General features: G+C 42.9%; 1 protein-coding gene across 1 annotated transcript in view; it reads left to right on the top strand.

Annotated features, from left to right (window-relative positions):
• nrxn3a (neurexin 3a) overlaps nucleotides 1–19,014 on the top strand; it is a 187,108-nt gene that overhangs the window by 127,257 nt on the left and 40,837 nt on the right. Inside the window, 2 exon segments of the mRNA XM_076166051.1 lie at nucleotides 8,596–8,715; nucleotides 18,516–18,697. Coding sequence (XP_076022166.1) covers nucleotides 8,596–8,715; nucleotides 18,516–18,697 — 302 coding nt within the window.

Here is a 19,014-nt window from a genome sequence, read left to right as displayed (position 1 = left end):
ACATAGAACATGGGAAAACAAATGATGATGATAAATGGGTCCCGTTAAGAATGACCCTTTCCTGTCCATTCCCTCCGCACCGGGCCGTGGAACAGATGAGAGCCCCTGTGTGTCCTCTGTGACCACGCCTTCTTCTCCTCCTTGTGGGCTCCGTTCCCGCTCTCTCTGCCACTGCCCCGGTTAGAAGCATAACGTGATGGGATGCTGGACACCTGTGCGCTAGTCACTTTCGCGTTCTGATGCTTCTTCACAGAAATGATTAGTAGCCCTATCGTACAACACGCTGTAAGAAATACCATGACTACTGAATCTCGCAAGACATTGTCTCGTCAGGTTAGAAAAATGCAACATAGGTTAGTCACACGCTCATCATGCGCCTCCTTCCTGGCATGATTCCTGTTGGCTCTCTCTCGCTGGTGCTGTCTTGAGCCTGCTGGCGTGGATCCATTGGGTTTGACCCTTGACCTTGACTGCAGTGCGGGTCACCAGAAGCACCTGCATAGTCGGACTGTATCTTGGCTCTCCTGAAGTCGCCTTAAAGCTCTTTATCAGGATGTAATCTCCCGGTTGAAATAAAATGTGTTGGCTTCTCAGATGGTGATGGAAGAGACTCTATCACCTGCTTATTATAGTCAGAGACAAAGGAAAACAGACGAATTTTGCTGTAACTCCTGCAATTGGGTTAGATCTGGAGCTGGTTTCTCCTTCAACAGGACACGTAGAGGAAAGATAAGATACTTTATTCTAGTGATCTTGCATGCAATTCACAGCAATTACACACAATTGAAATTTGTCTTGCACCCCCTACATATGACACACACAAACACATGCATTACAGAGGGGGTGCAGGGCAGCCATTCTTCGGCGCCCGTGGAGCAGTTGGGGGTTTGGTGCCTTGCTCAGGGGCACCTCGGCAGTGCCCTGGAGGCAAACTGGCAACTCACCAGCTACCAGTCCACTTCCTTGGTCCATATGGGATTTGAACCGGCAACCCTCCGGTTCCCAAGCTGAATCCCTATGGACTGAGCTACTGCCGCCCCAAAGGGCAACCTATCAACACCTCATGAGGAAACAATCCAGTAGTTTTGTGAGGCATCACTCTCATTGCCAGCAATGCTGCTGTGGAAAGCTGGGGAGAGCAAATTGATTAAGAATATCGTAAGGCACGGAAAGCCGTTCACAGACGGAGATTACATGAAAGAATCATTTACTAAAATATCCGAGAATCTATCCATGGAAAATCACCTTAGTTAAACGCTGATCTGATTCTGATCTGATGCTGATCTGCATTTTAATGGTAGGATGCCGTCACTTTGCGGGTCACAAAATCAACATGCCTTGTGGGAAATGTAGTTTATGGACAATGCGGCATAGACGTTTATATTTTGCTCTTGCGGGCCACATAAACATAAAATGACGGGCCTTGAGTTTGACACCTGTGCTGTAGCCAATTGTTTGGTTACTCTGGAAGTGAACGTTGTCCCGTTATCAGAATCAATCCCGATAGGAATCCCGAATTGCGGAATTGTGTTCCATCAGACATTTCACCACTGTCTGTGCATTCTCTTTCCTGACTGGGAAAGCGCCTCTGGCCATTTTGAGAAGCGATCCACTACTACCAACAGCTAAGCATGCCCTTTGACCCTTGGCATGTGTGTGAAGTCAATTTGAAGCTGTTGAAAAGGCCCTTCTGGTTTAGGTAAATGGCCATGTTTGACTCTTCTGCACTGTGGTTTGCACCTAGCACAAACACTGCTGAATATATTATTTCACTTATTTTTCCAAACCTATCGTGTAGAATAACTGAACTATGTAAGCTGTCACTGCTTGATAATTGAAATGTGTGTCCCCATGCATGTCCCCCTTCAATGTCCTGACAACAACCTTTCCTCTCCTATAGTCTCTTCTCCTGTTCTGATGCTTGCGTCTGAAATGAAAGTAGATCAGTCAATGTAAATGGAGGTTACACTGTACACCAGCTAAGACAGTATTCACCCATGGTGGAAAAGGGGCGGTCATTGCAGCTTCTTTAGGCACACTGATCTGCCAAATAATTCCCTCTTGCTACCGACAAGTCTAATTTGGCGTGTCCTGCACATTTCACCATTGTAAGTTGTGAGGGAAGCATTATGGCTGCTAACAAATCTTTTATCAACCTAGAATGCTGAATGGGCTTCCCTGCCATGGTCAGAAACCCTCTATTTTCCCAGATCTTACCGAAGTCATGGTCTGTTGAAAATGCATATTTGCTATCAGTATAAATGGTAACTAGTTGATTTTCTGCTAAGCGACATGCTCTAGTTAGCGCTATTAATTCAGCTGCTTGTAACAGACAATTTGTATGCTTCTACACACTGTCCCTCGTCATCGACCACAGCATAGCCTGTTAGCATAATGTGATTATCTGGACGCATAGCTATACTGTCGCAAACACCCTGGCACTGACTTCTGGAGGAGTTTGCTGTAAATCAGCCCTGATGCTTGTGGAAGAATTGATCACTTCCATGCAATCATGGCTAAATTCCTCATCATCTGGACTAATTCCATGCACCAGTGCTTTTAGATGCATAGCTGGATCAATGTGGGATGCCGTAAGATGGTTAGATTCTGTGTTCCTGTCAAAACATGTTCATAATTGCTACGCCTCTGGCTAGTCATGACTATGACTTGAGACTTCTCCACCATTATAGCAGCAGCAGCTACAGCTCTTAAACAAGGAACCATGCCTTGAACAATTAGTGGTAGAATTTTGGAATAGTATGCCACAGGTCGCATCCCCCTCAGTGCATCTGCGCTAGTATTGAAGGGGGTCTGAGTGTGAGCTTATCTTTATGATCACTACACACAATGGGAGTAGCCTCATTCAGCAAATCATTGTTAAAGAAATGTTCTGGCTCTTCTCCAAATGACCACACCCTGCAGTACTTGTTGTTTGCCTCATCATCTGGTGAGCTACTAAGATATTTTCCAACATCACTTGAACATCAGTAAAATCTGTCCTCACTCCACACACAAATGGCTCCACCTCCTCAGACTCATTTTGCCATGACAGCAACATCTCTTGCGGTGAAAAGTAAAAACATCTAGGAACCTCTCACATCACCTTTGGATCAACCAATTTACCTGAAAAAGACCAACTTGTGGCTTTCTTTTTCAGAATGTGTGCAGCAACAGCAGCATGACATTTTGCCAACTTCCTCACTCATCCCATACTTTACATGTTCATCACAAAATCAGCATTCAGAAGAACAGTTACAGCCCTTGGAAAAACACTAATGTTGTTATATAATAACTAATATGCTTTATTTGCTGCTATATCTCTCCTCCTTTGTAAACAAGTTCTCGCCCAGTGTCCTGGTTGTAAACAGTAATGACAAACCTCGACCACTTCTCAACGGGTGCCCGTATTGGCCTAGAACCATCCTTGTTTAAGATAAGATGAAAGTTTATTATTTGACTTACACCCCTGCTCTGTGTCTCCGGCTGTAAAACATTCTCTGTGAAACACTGGACAGCTTGAGCATTTGGCTTATTCACTGCAAATAATCCCACAGCATCCAATTCTCTGACTTTCTTCAATAATACTATCTGACTCAATAAATACACCTCTGGCGCTGACACTGTCAAAGTATAAGCAGACTGTGAATCTAAACCATTCAAGAACATAGATACAAAGAATTGATCCTCTTTCTCCGCTATGTCCAATTTTGCTTGCTCCTTACAACACTTCTGAAAGCTGGCTGCAAAGTCAACCATTGGCTCATTCACTCTACGCTTACAATTTAAAATCTGGGTTAAATTTCTCTCATTAGATGCATTGTCCTTCAAGAACACGCTTAATTCCTTCAGATGCTCCTCTTGTGCCCCTTACTGAGCCACGGACATGTTCTTTCTAGCTCACTTTCATCTACTACAGGGCCATCATGCTGAAAACTCAACGTTTCCAATCAACATCTGAATTGTCACATACGGCATCAAAGTCATTAGAATATAACGCACACCTTTACCCGACATCGCTTCATACATTAAGGCCGGTAAGTCCACCAGTTGATGAAACCGCTTGGGTCGATGAGTGGCGGGGGCGCGTCCTGAAAAATGCATCACATCTCAGCTGAAGTTAAGGGTTTATCCATAACTTTATCATCAAACACAAGTGGGGCATTAATCAGAGCATGTTTCTGCATGCTCATATCTAATTGTGGCTCCTCAACAGCTTTTTCCTCTTCTTCCTCACGCCATTTTCCTCTGATACTGTTGAATTATTTTGTAAATGCTAGGCACTTCAGCATTGGAGATGGCAGAAAGAATTCCCTTTTTATTCTTAGTTTACTAGAAAAATCAACCTGAACAGCCAGCTGATCCTGAAACCGTTTCACCACAGCACCAAAACTTTCCATCATGCATGCACATATTTCCAAATGATTCACTTCCGGTGTCTGGGAATTACGAAGCAATACAAGGATTTTCTTAAACTCACGTCTCATACACTCTTCCACATACTTCATCTGCTCTATAATCATCCAATCTTCATCCCTCTGGTATTTACGTTCGACAGATAGAAAAAAATTTGTGGCCATTCTACTATGCACTCCCTCCTTCACAACAGGAGATTAGTCGATATCCCTTACACCACTGGAAAATCACAGTAGGAATAACTTTCGGCAAACTCTTTGTGTTGCCCACATTAACATCAGAGTTAGCTGAACTAAGTATCAACCATTCCCATATTTCTCCCTCATCCATCTCTTCGTCATAAGCAGGCGGGGAAGACGCAATATGCACCAGAGAGGGATACAAGCCTTGCGCTCTCCCGGCGCATGCAACGCAGAGCTCTCTGCCACCTTCATGCTCAGCCTTCCTCCATCCACATCTTGTTGAGACATCATGAAATTGGGATGTTTGACAACCTTGCTCCTTTTCTCTGATTTACGCTCGTATCCCGGCCATTGATTAGACATCACTTCCCACACTTTAAATACCTCACTCATGTAATTCAGATCCTATGTTGGACCTGGCACAACCGTATGATACAAATGTGCAAATCAAATCCATCTTACCACTATCAAAACGGCCTTCAGGAGCATCCTGGTTATTTGTCACAGTAGTAGAAACGGCTCTATATAGTAAAATCCCAATTTACTCTGCATCCACTCGCGGCGTAATTTTATCTGTCAATTTCTTCAAAATTTCCTTCAGGTGTGCGTTTTTAACAACTTTTTCATGGCTTTGCTTTCTTTCTTGTGCAGATCTTCTTCTGATCTAACCTTAATATTGATTGGTTGGCAGTGCTTACTGGCTTGTGACCCCATGATTACAATTTCGTGCAACACAAATGCACAACATGCATTTACAATTACCTGATAAAGCTATCTTGTGAGTCTTTTCTTTCTTTTTGGTGTTAATTCATCAATATGTGGATTGTTGCATTCAGGTCCTCCAGCTGCACAAGTCTTACACTGAAATGCCCGGGTGCTCTCCCTTATTTTATTTTTCTATTGAAAACAAAAAACTTAATGACGCACTTCTGTATCCCCAAACACGTGGCCTTACCACCATAAATAAATCTAAGCCAGCCTTAAACTGCTTAATTTCTTCATCTATTGCAGACTGGGACCGCTTAATTTCTTCTACGTTGGACTCGAACCGCACAATTTTTCATCAAAAGCGGTCTCAAACCGCACAATTTTCATGTAAAGCGGTCTCAAACTGCACAATTTTCATCTAAAATGGACTAGAACCACCTAAATTTCTTTATTCAAACGCGTAAATTCACGTCCTAAAGACAGAAAGGAGAAAAAAAGTTTATCCTTATCATTCAAACACCTCTCAACGCGATACACTTTTCACTTCCACATGTGCAACCATCTTCAACTCTGGTCAACACCCTAAAAAAACACTAACACAGCCTTAGTCCTCTTTTTCTTGAGGTGATACGATTAAGAAGTGCGCAAGCACCAGCTCAGTGATAGTCCCACACTGTGGCTTCAACAGCTGAGACAAATATAATATGCTGTACAACAAACTCAGGTTGGCCTTTACTCTACAGGCAATATAAACTAAGCCTCTTCCACAGGGGTATCTTATCTCCTCCATGTAAGAGAGAACAGGTCTGGACACAACTCGAAACCCCAACATTAGATTTACTTGGCTACATTGTTTGTGCCTGTTCCATGTACTGACTGCATTATTATATAATAATTAAACAACAACAAACAAATCAAACCTTGGGGAGCAGTGCAAAGAGTAAGACTAATGTCAATAGTGTACCAGGAAAAGCCCAAAAAAGAATAAACAAATTCACTATAATGCAAAAATGAAGGCCTGTGGCAAATTATAGCGGTGAGAAATCTTTGTTTCAATTGGTTTTGTGATCCACAAATCAAATATCAAAAACCATCTCAGTCTGAATCATTTTTATCCATTGTTGACAGAAAGATGAAATATCCAGGACACTCATCATTGGCTTTTTAATCTGTTTTGGAAAGTTTCGGGAGAGAGAGATTCACTCCCTGCTGTGATCACAAGTAACAGACTTGAGGAAGAGCAAATTGCATTTTTGTCACGCTAGCTTAAAAACGCTAAGTTTAAGAGGAGCCAGAGTGTCTGTTATACAGGCCTCTTCATTGACACTACAAATCATCAACTCATCAACATATTGCAATAGAACAGAAATGCACGGAAACTTAAACGTCTACAAATTGTCAAGTTGAGTCTGGTGAAGAATAGAACAACAAGTCCACATATATGACTTAAATGATGCCCTGAAATGAGAACGCAAACCAGTATTGACTGTCCCTGTGCACTGGAATGGAGAAAAAATAATTTGCAAGATCCACTACTGAGAAATGAGTAGCCAAGCACCTATATATTTCCCTTGCATGTGTGCTGTTTTTGCCAAGGAAATATGTGTTTTACTCGTTTTGAGGATCACCTCTGCTGAACAAACTGTCTGTGTCCAATATAAATAGTTCAGGTCTAAGCTTTCTGTCTCACAGGACTGAAACTGGTCATTTTTGTACATTTCATATTTCCCTATGCTGATGTACATGTTCGGGTGTCATGTACTGATCTGCACTTTTGCAGACTGAATTAGCTTGTTCAGTGAGACAGCCACTGACACGCGCTCACTCTTGCCACTCTTTTCATCAAATATTAGTCCTTTTTTTATAGTTTCGTTATTATATGTAGCATCCAATCACTAACAGTCCTTATCGATGTTATGTGAAAGACAAGTAATGAGTGGAATGGATTGGCCTTTCTCTAATGCTTCATCTGAAAAACAGCATCAATCTTCATCATCATTGGTGAAAATCTTTACAAAGATTTATCTTTGGTCATATCTGTTGATTTGTGTTATTAATAGGTGGATTTAGCACCTTGTGTGCATTACAATGTATGTGTGTCTTGTGTGTAATAATCATCGTTACAATCCAAGTAAGTTCATGAGGAAGGCCATTGGATGAAATCAGGGGAGAAATGAACCAAAGGGGACCGATACAAACGAACGCTAGACAACAACTGTGATAAAAGAATGTTAATTTATGTTGTACAAAAAGTTCACAATTCATTAAAACGCTAAAGGGGACTAATCCAGGACACAATGACCAAAAATAAATGTGGAAGGTGGATTATGATGACACACAACCAAGGGGGAGGGGCGGCAGGGAAAATGAGCTTGAATGATGCTAAAGGAGTAAACTAAGAAAAACCAAAACAGTTCTAACTCAGATGGGGAATATCTTTCCAAACTATCAAACAGAAAACAAAAAAACAAATCTACTCAATCTACTCTAATTACCCAAACAAAAATACAGATGGTGGCATCACTCCTGTGTCTAGACAATCCGTTGCTACGTGTATGAAATGGATACGTCCCCCTACCTGCCCCAATGCCCAATCCACATCAACACAAAGTTGGTAGAGTGCCTGAACACTCACAGAGTCACAACAACATTCACAGCAGACCAACAACAGAGAGCAAAAGAACAGCAAGTGCCACACGTGTACAAAGCACTGCATAGCTTCTGATTGGCCATATCGTGGATTGGCTGATTGGTGGGTTCTGGCTGTCTTCTCATTGGTAGAGCAATAGGTCATGGAACCTGAATTAGAATTTAAGGGTAGAGAGAGACAAACAACGGAAACAGAAAAAACATGGGCCACATGCAGGGATGTAACAGTACATATACACACAATATAAACTTATTGTAAAATAGTTTTTATGTTAGGATTTAAGATTAGGCCAAACAAATGAATATTTCTGACTCTACTACTAACATGATTCTACTGAAGACACCAAACAAAATTTTTTGATTATCTATAATATGAAGTATTTAAGAGTATTTAACCTACTAATTTCCTTCAAAGTGAGAACATGCAACAAAAGATTCTCCTGTTCACCTCAAAGGCCATTCCCTTACTACAACTACCAATGAAGACATGCCATGGTTTGAACCATGGTGGTCAGACCATAGTGTAGTTAGTTGTTCTTGGATATTCTTGCTTCTGGGGAATGATAAATGAATGTGGTGTTGTTACAGTGCTTAACCGTATGTGTGTGTATGGGGGGGTTGGGGGTGGATGTTTCTTCCACAGGTCCCAGCACCACGTGTCAGGAGGACTCCTGTGCCAACAGTGGTATTTGTATCCAGCAGTGGGAAAACTACACCTGTGATTGCTCCATGACCTCATACACCGGCACCCAGTGCAACGACCGTGAGTCACAATTTTAAATCCACATGATCCATCTCACACAGTGTACAGTGATGTGCTAGCAAAGTCATGTCAAAGGTAAAAAATTAAACGTAACAACAATACTGCTTTTGTGTAAAATGACAATGCATAGTGTAAATCACTAATGTTTTATTCAGCCCCTTATATGTGAATGAAATGACTCTTTGGTGTGAATTTGGTAAAACACTGCCAAAAGCATTTACATTAAGATAGTCAAGTCCAGTTTGATTTTATAACTCAACATCACAGAGTGATAATAACGTCTCAAAGGGCTTTACAGACTCATAGCTAGGGCATTTTCTGTCCTGAATGCTGAGACTATCCTCTGCACAGTAAATTGTGTTTCTTTTGGCACTGTTGAATAGTGCCACTCTAAAGCCACCAAACAACAGTGCTTAATGTCCAGCTGGATCCAAAAAAAGGGCCTACTAATTGGGCCCAACACAACTGTAAATTGAAAAAGCCCTGAACATGCCTCTAAAAAACTATCCCCAGGATGTTATGGTTAGTTTTAATTGATTCTAATAACTTTTCTTGGTGGATGTTAGCAGTGCAGTGGAAATTCTGGTTCTTAAGTTGTAAGACAATTGAAGAGACTCAGAAATAAACAGATTCTCACACTGCAGTGTGGGTCTCATCTGGTTAGGAGGAAGAAAAGACAATACAATACAGATTAAGGCTTTTTAAATGAGCAAACGAGAGAAGAGGAGGGTGGACAGTTTCAAGGATGTCAGGGACACCACTGTATCTCTGCACCAGGTCAAGCAGAAGCGATAGAACAGGCACCTCCTGGCTCGCTATTTTTCCCAAAAAACAGGATGATCCTCTCAATGCATTCTGGGGCGCGTTCTGCTGTCATGCTTTGCCATGCAAAGTCAGTGGAACTGCTGTGTAAGTCTTAATAAATCAGGACTTAGTACAGAAATGGGAAGTTTACAATGCCAGGGTAACTAAATAACACAGGAAATGGAGAAAAAAAAAAAACAGAAGAGGAGAGGTAACATTCTGCTTTTCTAAACTGAATGCATGGTCATAGGTCCTGATAATGAACCATGGTCGCAATGGGGGTCACAAATTATTATCTTATCTAATAGTAATGCCATTCTGGGACAGCATGGAAATAGGAGACTGGCTTTATTGAATGCTCATCCATAACACTTTTTAGGTGTTTAACTGAGTAAAGCTTGTACACAATGCTGCCTTTGCAGTTGTGTTGCTCTGTGCTTCACTGAAACCTGGCTTGGTGAACACATACTTGGTAATGCACCACATCCTGGAAAAGTGTAGGTAAACGTTGAAGAGAGAGACGACAAGGGAAGAAGACGTCCTGCTAGTTGGAAAAGGGGAGTCATTTTAGCTTTGGCTGGAAGGAAAGTGGGTACAGAGAGACTATTAGCAGCTTTATTATATGTTTTGCAGCTTTCTGTGGATCTGTTGTCCGGTGCGGTTTAGTTGCCTTTATGATGTAATTTTCCTACCATATTGTGAGAGCAGAGAGTGTGATTTCCCGGCCAAAAGGCTGTTGACGTCAGAAGCTCTGCACTATTCAACAAGCGATTCAACTGGTATTTTTGATAAAATTCTGCTTAAATGTGATTATGAAGGAGCAGAGAAGCTAAATTGCTTGTTGACTGACTCAGAGAAATGTGCTTGGCATCAACCGCCTTGCATGCAATTTCTGCTGCACACCGCTTCAGTGGCCGGTGTGTCCCAAGCACCGTGTCTTCCATGACAAATCTGTGACCTCTCACACAGACAGGTATAAGCTCGCACGCAGACTACAACAAGCTCTCATTTACACAGGTACAAGCTCTCCCATAGACAAGTTTGATTGCACACAGTGATACGTGTCCACTTTTGCTTCTCTGTGTGTGCGCTTTTACCAGTATGTGTGTGTAATGTCACTCGTGTATATGCAGGAGGTTTCTCATTTGTGTTTGTGAGAGGTGCGTATGTGTGGTTTCACTACTGCACGTGTAAATGCAACATGGATTTTGGACTAAACTGCGCTTCATAATCAAGGCCTGCAGACCAATGAAAACATAGTAGTTGGACTTTGATATTAAGCCACACACATGCACACTGTAAACGCTTTGGTAAAGGGCTTGACTGCAACTCATTGACCTCAACTCAATTTTTGACTGGATCAACCTGCTGCAGAATTTGATGCAATTTTATTCATTGTTGGAGACTCCACATGCACGCATCCCGCAAATCCCTGATTGTATGATCACCTTGATCATTTTGATCAACATATTTTGCACCGCACACACAGAATTTGACAAATAAGGCCAATTACAAATGTATAGAAGTTGCACCTTCAAGCATCCAATCACTGACATGTTGTCCATATGGACATGCTATGAGAAAGACAAGTGTTAGAATGCATTGGTGTTTCCCAAATCATGCTTCATCTGGAACACGGCATCTATGTTTCTCACTGGTGAATACGTTTATAAAGGTTTATCTGTGGTCATATCTGTACAGGTTTATCGGTTGATGTGGATTTAGCACCTTGTGTGCATTGCCATGCATGTGTGTATGACACACAGTATCAGATCAGTGTAAAATAGGTTTTATTAACAGGTGTATTTGATATATCCAAAGGCCAAATATCAACAATTAGGCCAGACAAATGATTCTGCCTTCCTTGTGCCGGTCCCAAGCCCGGATAAATGGTTGGGTTAGGAATCGCATCCGACGTAAAACCTATGCCAAAAAAATCAATGATGCAAGTTAATCTGATTTCCATACCGGATCGGTCAAGGCCCGGGTTAACAACAACCGCCACCAGTGCTGTTAACCTGCAGGGCGCTGATGGAAACTGGGCTACTGTTGGGCGAACAAGGAGGAGAGGAGGAAGGCGTGCTCATAGGCAGAGAGAGAAGAGGAAAGTCAAGAGGCTAGGACTGAATGTGGGGACTATGGCAGGAAAAGCTAGAGAGTTAGTTGACATGATGCAGAGGAGGAAGGTGGATATACTGTGTGTCCAGGAGACCAGATGGAAAGGTAGCAAGGTCAGGAGCCTAAGAACAGGATTTAAGCTGTTCTATCATGGTGCTGATGGGAAGATGAATGGGGTAGGAGTTATCTTGAAAGAGGAGTTTGTTAGGAATGTTCTGGAGGTGATAAGAGTCAGATAGAGTGATGAGTCTAAAGCTGGACATTGAAGGTGTGCTGTTGAATGTTGTCAGTGGTTATGCCCCACAGGTAGGATGTGAGTTAGAAGAGAAGAATTCTGGAGTAAGTTGGATGAAGTAATAGAGTATCCCCAGAGGTGAGAGAGTGATGATTGGCGCAGACTTCAATGGACAAGTTGGTGCAGGCAACAGAGGTGATGAGGAAGTGATGGGCAGGTTTGGTATCCAGGACAGGAATGCAGAGGAACAGATGGTGGTAGACTTTGCAAAAAGGATGGAAATGGCTGTAGTGAATACTTTCTTCCAGAAGAGACAGGAACATAGGGTCCCCTATAAGAGTGGAGGTAGGAGCACACAGGTTGACTACATCTTGTGTAGACGATGTAATCTGAAGGAGATTAGTGACTGCAAAGTAGTAGTAGGGGAGTGTGCAGCCAGACAGCATAGGAAGGTGGTGTGTAGGATGACCCTGGTGGTGAAGGAGAGCAGAGGACGAAGGGGTGGAGGCTGAAAAAGGAAGAGTGTTGTGTGGCTTTCAGGGAGGAGCTGAGACAGGCTCTGGGTGGCCAGGAGGTGCTTCCAGATGACTGGACAACTACAGGGAATGTGATCAGGGAGACGGGCAGGAGAGTACTTGGTACTTGGTGTGTCATCTGGGAGGAAGGTAGACAAGGAGACTTGGTGGTGGAATGAAGAAATACAGGAGTGTATACAGAGAAAGAGGTTAGCTAAGAAGAAGTGGGACACTGAGGGGACAGAAGAGAGTAGGAGGAGTACAGGGAAATGTAGCGTAAGGTGAAGGTAGAGGTGGCAAAGGCCAAACAAGGGCGTACAATGACCTGTATGCTAGGTTGGACGGTAAGGAGGGAGAGACTGATCTGTACAGATTGCAAGGCAGAGAGACAGGAAGGATGTGCAGCAGGTTAGGGTGGTGAAGGATTAAGAGGGAAATGTATTGACAGGAGCCAGAAGTGTGATAGGAAGACGGAAAGAGTACTTTGAAGAGTTGGTGAATGAGGCAAATGAGAGAGAACGAAGAGTAGAAGAGGTGACCGTTGTGGACCACGAAGTACCAGAGATTAGAAAAGGTGAAGTTAGGAGGGCAATGAAGAGGATGAAGAGTGGAAAGGCAGTTGGTCCTTATGATATACCTGTGGAGGTATGGAAGTGTCTGGGAGAGGTGGCACTAGAGTTTTTGACCCCGTTGTTCAACAAGATCTTAGAGAGTGAGAGGATACCTGAGGGAAAGAGGCGAAGTGTGATGTTGCCGATCTTTAAGAACAAGGGAGACGTGCACAGTTGTGGCAACTATAGGGGAATAAAGTTGATGTGCCGTACAATGAAGCTGTGGGAAAGTGTAATAGAAACTAGGCTACGGACGGAAGTGAGTATTTGTGAACAGCAATATGGCTTCATGCCAAGAAAGAGTACCACAGATGCAGTATTCGCTTTGAGGATGTTGATGGAAAAGTACAGAGAAAGACAGAGGGAGCTTCATTGTGTCTTTGTAGTGTGAGTGTAGGGAAGTATGTTAGAGGTGTGCAGGACATGTATGAGAGCTGCAAGATGGTGGTGAGGTGTGACAGAGGAGTTCTATGTGAAGGTGGGACTGCATCAAGGATCAGCCATGAGCCCCTTCTTGTTTGTTATGGTGATGGAAGATTGACAGATGAAGTCAGACAGGAATCTCCATGGACCATGATGTTTGCAGATGACATTGTGATCCGTAGTGAGAGCAGGGAGCAGATGGAGGAAAATCTGGAGAGGTAGAGGTATGCACTGGAAAGAAGAGGCATGAAGGTTAGTCGCAGTAAGACAGAGTACGTGTGTGAATGAGAGGGACACAAGTGGAACAGTGAGGTTACAGGGAGGAAAGATAAAGAAGGTGGTACTGAGGTAGGGACAGGAGGCAGAGTTAGAGGTCGCAGAAATGAAAATGTTGAGGTTCTCTTTAGGAGTGACAAGGATGGATAGGATCAGGAATGAGTACATAAGAGGGACGGCACAAGTTAGATGTTTTGGAGGAAAAGGTCAGTGAGGCCAGACTGAGATGGTTTGGACATGTACAGAGGAGGGATAGTGAATTTATCGGGAAAAGGACACTAAGAATCAGAAGATTGAGGTTTTGGTCCTGATCGACCTCAGCCTCCTGCCAGAGGGTAGGGTTAAAAGCAGTTTGTGTCCACGGTGGGAGGAGTCGGTCAAAATCTTGCCTGCCCACTTCAGGGTCCGGGAGGCGTACAGGTCCTGAAGGGACGGCAGATTGCAGCCGATCATCCTTCTCTGCCCAGCGGATAATGCGCACCAGATGGTGATGGAGGAGGTGAGGATGGACTCAATGATGGCAGAGTAGAAGTGCACCATCATTGTCTTTGGCAGGCTGAACTTCTTCAGCTGCCGCAGGAAGAACATCCTCTGCTGGGCCTTTTTGGTGAGGGAGCTGATGTTGAACTCCCACTTGAGGTCCTGGGATATGATGGATCCCAGGAATCGAAATGACTTCACAGTGTCAACTGGGGAGTCACACAGAACAATGGGGGCGGGTGGGGCTGCGTTCAATTGGAAATCCACAGCCATCTCCTTTGTTTTTAGAGCATTAAGCTCCAAGGTTAACTGCCAGGCAGGAGGCCTAGGGGAAGACCAAAGATAGAGATATGTGGATGTAATGAAGGAGGATATAAGGGTTACTTGGTGTATGAAAAGAGGATGCAGAGGATAGGGGTGGATGGAGACAGATGACTTGCTGTGGCGCCCCCTGAAGGGAGCAACCGAAAGGAAAGGAGTGCCTGAAGACATTCCAATCATTGCAATCAAGGAAGGATGCCCTTGGCTGCCTTTTAAAGTTGTATCAGGATTGCAGTAGCTCAGTCGGTACAGCTTCTGCTTGGGAACCGGCGGGTCGCCGGTTCAAATCCCTGCAGAGGTGCCCCTGAGCAAGGCACCGAACCCTCAATTGCTCCCCCCTCTGTAATGGGTGGTTATGTAATATAAGGCGCTTTGGATAAAAGCGTCTGCTAAATGATTGTAATGTGATGTATCTGCTGGCCAGTCCACCAGGATATGATCAAATTAGTTTTCGTACGCATTTGATTGATATCAAATGCGCTTTTCTTATTTTGTGTGTGGGCCTGCAGGTACACAAAATGTAAGAAATGCAATACTGAGGCTGCTGTTTTTATGCTTAGCTGCTCTATCAATACAATGGTTTTCACCTTAGTTCTTACAAAACCATCTCCATCGCCATCTCACAATTTTTACCTGTTTTAGGGGAACTCTGAGCTGAAGGAACATGTATTTATCATAATATATTTATAAGTGCAAAGTTCATTGAACGGCCATGCACTTAGGATATTAAGTAATGCAAATTTGTTTACAAAATCTAGAGTTGCTGAACAAATATCTTCAGTCTTATCTTTAATGTTACTGTCATAAAAAAATTTCTGGGACTGTTGTGTTTTTGATGGCAAAGTGATTTTGTGCATTTGAGCATTTAGCATTCAGCAACATGAGCATGTTTTTTTTCTGTATACATTTTCAGTGTGTCAGATCACACTAATATATTCACCTCATATTAATCTCATAGAAAACAAAACAATGTTCTTACTTTTTTACGATTTATTTACACCATACCTTTCATATTTCACATTTTCTGTCTGTCCACATATCACTGTCACAGTTGCCATTCCCATTCCTTGTAATTTTGGGAATTCCCTCATATCATCTGTAATTCACATGCATTCAGTCTTTTCTGATTAGTAAGTGAGATGACTGTGTCAACTAGAGTGTATGGTGTATGCTGGGGTGTATCCACTTAAGTTAACTCTTATGGAGCTCCTTTACCTTCTCTGTGCATAGCCTGTTAGCAGCCGTAAAGTCATGTGAAAAGTTGCTGTGAACTTTGGTGAAGTAGCGCTCGACAGACACGCTCTCACCGCAAATGAGACACACAGACTTGCCATTCACATTCTTAAAATGTTTTAATTCCTTATGAAAATTTGAAAATGTTTGCCTTTTATTTTGGCTTTTTTCTGTGGCCATTGTCAAATCTGGCGTACGCTTGCTAGCCTGCTAACATCGCCTAATGTTACGGTGTCACTGACTTAACCAAACTTGATTGACGGCTGATTGGCATATAATCATTTTGTGACAGAAGGGGGCGGAATGTCTGTGAATTTGATTGGATAGAAATTTAAATAGGTTTAGCAATTGACGTGTGGTCAAATTTACGTATTCTTTGAACCTTTAGCGAGCCACTCAGAAACAGGTGGCCAGCTCCTGGCGCGCGTGACATGTTGTAGACCCTTGATCTTAACAAACAGAAAATTACAAGTTTGGATAATGCAGCTGTTTACGCAGATGGGTAAGAACTTAACACATAAAGGAGTGTGCGCTGTGTTGGCGCTTTGCAGTGCTAATCACGGATTAGACATACAAACCTGATTGCTGGAAAAAACTAAAATTGACGGTGTTGGTCTTATTAAACAGAGCATTGTGCTGTGCATGAATCTGAACCGGAAGTTGTTTCACTTATCAACCTTTTATTTCAAAATCTCTCACTGGAGAGGATAAAGAAAAAGTGCCTGTGACTATCCCTATCTCTTGGTTTTGGGAATTAAAAATTAGTGTGGTAAAAGTCTCTCTCCATCAAGTACACCTTTATTCTCCTTTTCCCACTGAACCAATGCACAGTTGCTGGTTAAGGTTTGTATCTTTCAGTCTTGGTTCATTCATTCCTTCATTTCATTTACTTCCTTGCAAAAGTGGGTGAATTGATCTTTCTGATAAATGTATGGTGTCTAATGATGTAAGTGAAATGTGGGTTTGATGAAGAAATGTGAAAAAGTGTCTTTGTTGACTACTCCGCCGTGAAGCTGGCACGGTGTTGGTCTTCTACTATAGCTGTCACAGCGGGCCCGCTTCTGTGTGTTTCTTCTGGTGTGCTGATGAGAAAATGGCCTTAAGAAAACATAAATCTTGCATAATTTTTATTGGCTTGGTCTGAAATCAGATGTGGTAGTACACTGTTGATCTTCTCATGTTTAATTAAATTCTACTCTATTTGTATAGTGCCAAATCACAACAAACGTTATCTCAAGGCACTTTGCATAGATGTACTGTATGTCAGTTAGGGGGAAAGCCATACGTGCCTAGCCTTCCAGCCCCTCTTTAGCCTATACCTGTCATGGGGGAGCCATTTGAATGCATTTTGTTCGATTGTGTTGGCCTCTCTGCTAAAATCCAATTCTGGCCTACAGATCCTGTTGACCATAATGTGTGCAGCTACTAGATACCCTGAAGCCACTCCACTCCGCACCTTGAAAACTAAAACTGTTGTGCAAGCGCTAAAAGTCCACAAAATCATTTCTTGGGTTCAGTCCTGCCACACCATGCGTGGTCCTCTCTGTCTGCTCCACGATATGTGTTTATCTTCAGTAGTATAATAGAATATAATACACTTGATTATGTTAGTACTTTTCATGAGCTGCTTCCTTAAGCACATGGCCTAGCAAAACAAAACCTTGCCCAGCCTTAAACGATGAAATTAAATTTTGATAGAAAGACAGAAAAGCATAGTTTCCAACCAGGCAATTAGGTATTGGTTTTACTTCCTATCACTGGATCTAGCCTACAAGCTCAGTCCCTATGTTGGGGAAAGAGATTACATGAAGTGCAACCCAGATAGAAGGCGGAAAACATGTGCTTGTCACATAAACATGGTAAAACATTTCTTTGCTGCCTCAAGGTTCCCCTGTTAAGACCATGTCCCCTGCTTCAACCCCTTACCAGTCTAATGACTACAGCACTGTGCGAGTCATCTTCCTTGACTTCTCTAGTGCATTCAAAACCGTCCAGCCTGCCCTGCTTGGGAGGAAGCTGACGGCGATGCAGGTAGACTCTCCCCTGGTGTCCTGGATAGTGGACTATCAGACTGGTCGGCTACAGTTTGTCAGACTGCAGGGATGTGTGTCTAACACTGTGGTGCGCACACTGGGGCCCCACAGTGTACGGTCCTATCACTATTCCTGTTCACTCTGAACACCTCTGACTTCCAATTCTGCTCGGAGTCCTGCCTCCTGCAGAAGTTCTCACGACTCTGCAATAGTAGGCTGCCGACGGGAAAGATAAGGAGTACAGGGGCGTTGTGGACTCCTTCGTCTAGTGGTGTGACTTGAATCACCTGCATCAACACTGACAAGACAAAGGAGCTGGTGGTGGACCCCTCACACCTGTGTCCATCAAGGGGGTACTGTGGACTCAGTGTAGGTAAACAAATACCTGGTCCACTTGGACAACAAACAGGACTGGACAAAGAACGCTGAGGCAGTGTACAAGAAGGGCCAGAGCCGAATCTACTTCCTGAGCCTCTCTCTTTGTTTGTCTGACAGACAAGCACATTTAAATTTGAGAGTAAAGCAAATGAGAGCTGAAAAAACAATTATTGGCACAGATTTCTAAAATGTCTTTATTAAAGAAAACTTATGATATACAGATATACAGATATATTCTTGTACTGTATACTATATGCCTGTATAACTACTATCATCACAAGCTTCTTGTAATATGATGCTGTAATAATCCTACTGACATCTCATTGGTCACTATGTCCCTTCATTTGTTGTTTCTTCTTCCTGTTCTGTTCAGCTGGGACAACATACATATTTGGGAAAGGAGGAGGTCTTATTACATTCAAATGGCCAGCCAATGAGAGGCCAAGCACCAGGACAGATAGGCTTACCATTGGATTTAGCACCTCCTTGAAAGATGGGATCCTGGTGAGGATTGACAGTGCTCCAGGCCTCGGAGACTACCTCATGTTACACATTGTAAGTCCTCAGAGACACACAGCCTCCTTCTTTTCGTTCATTCTTTCCATTTGTTTCTTTCCTTCTTTCAGAAAAGAATGTTGATGAGATAGTTAAATCTCTACCCTGCTCTTTCAGGTTATGCAAGATAGGGTGTTGAGATTTGGCCATTTGCTTTGGTGGACTGGAAATTATCACATGATCACATAATTTCTGACATATTGGTAACAATCAAACCAGATTTTTTGTTTTTATCTTACTTTCCAAATGTGTCTCTCTCTTTTGCACACTCGCAGCACAAGCTCTCTTTGTCTGATTGAGGCACAGCCTCTGTCCTC

Source organism: Genypterus blacodes, unplaced genomic scaffold, assembly GCF_046128005.1.
Source record: "Genypterus blacodes isolate CSIRO-AG114 ecotype Tasmania unplaced genomic scaffold, CSIRO-AGI_Gbla_v1 ptg000154l_1, whole genome shotgun sequence".
In the NCBI taxonomy this organism is placed as follows: Eukaryota; Metazoa; Chordata; class Actinopteri; order Ophidiiformes; family Ophidiidae; genus Genypterus; species Genypterus blacodes.
The sequence above is the reverse complement of the archived record's forward strand: the minus strand, read 5'-3'. Positions and strand labels throughout refer to the sequence as shown.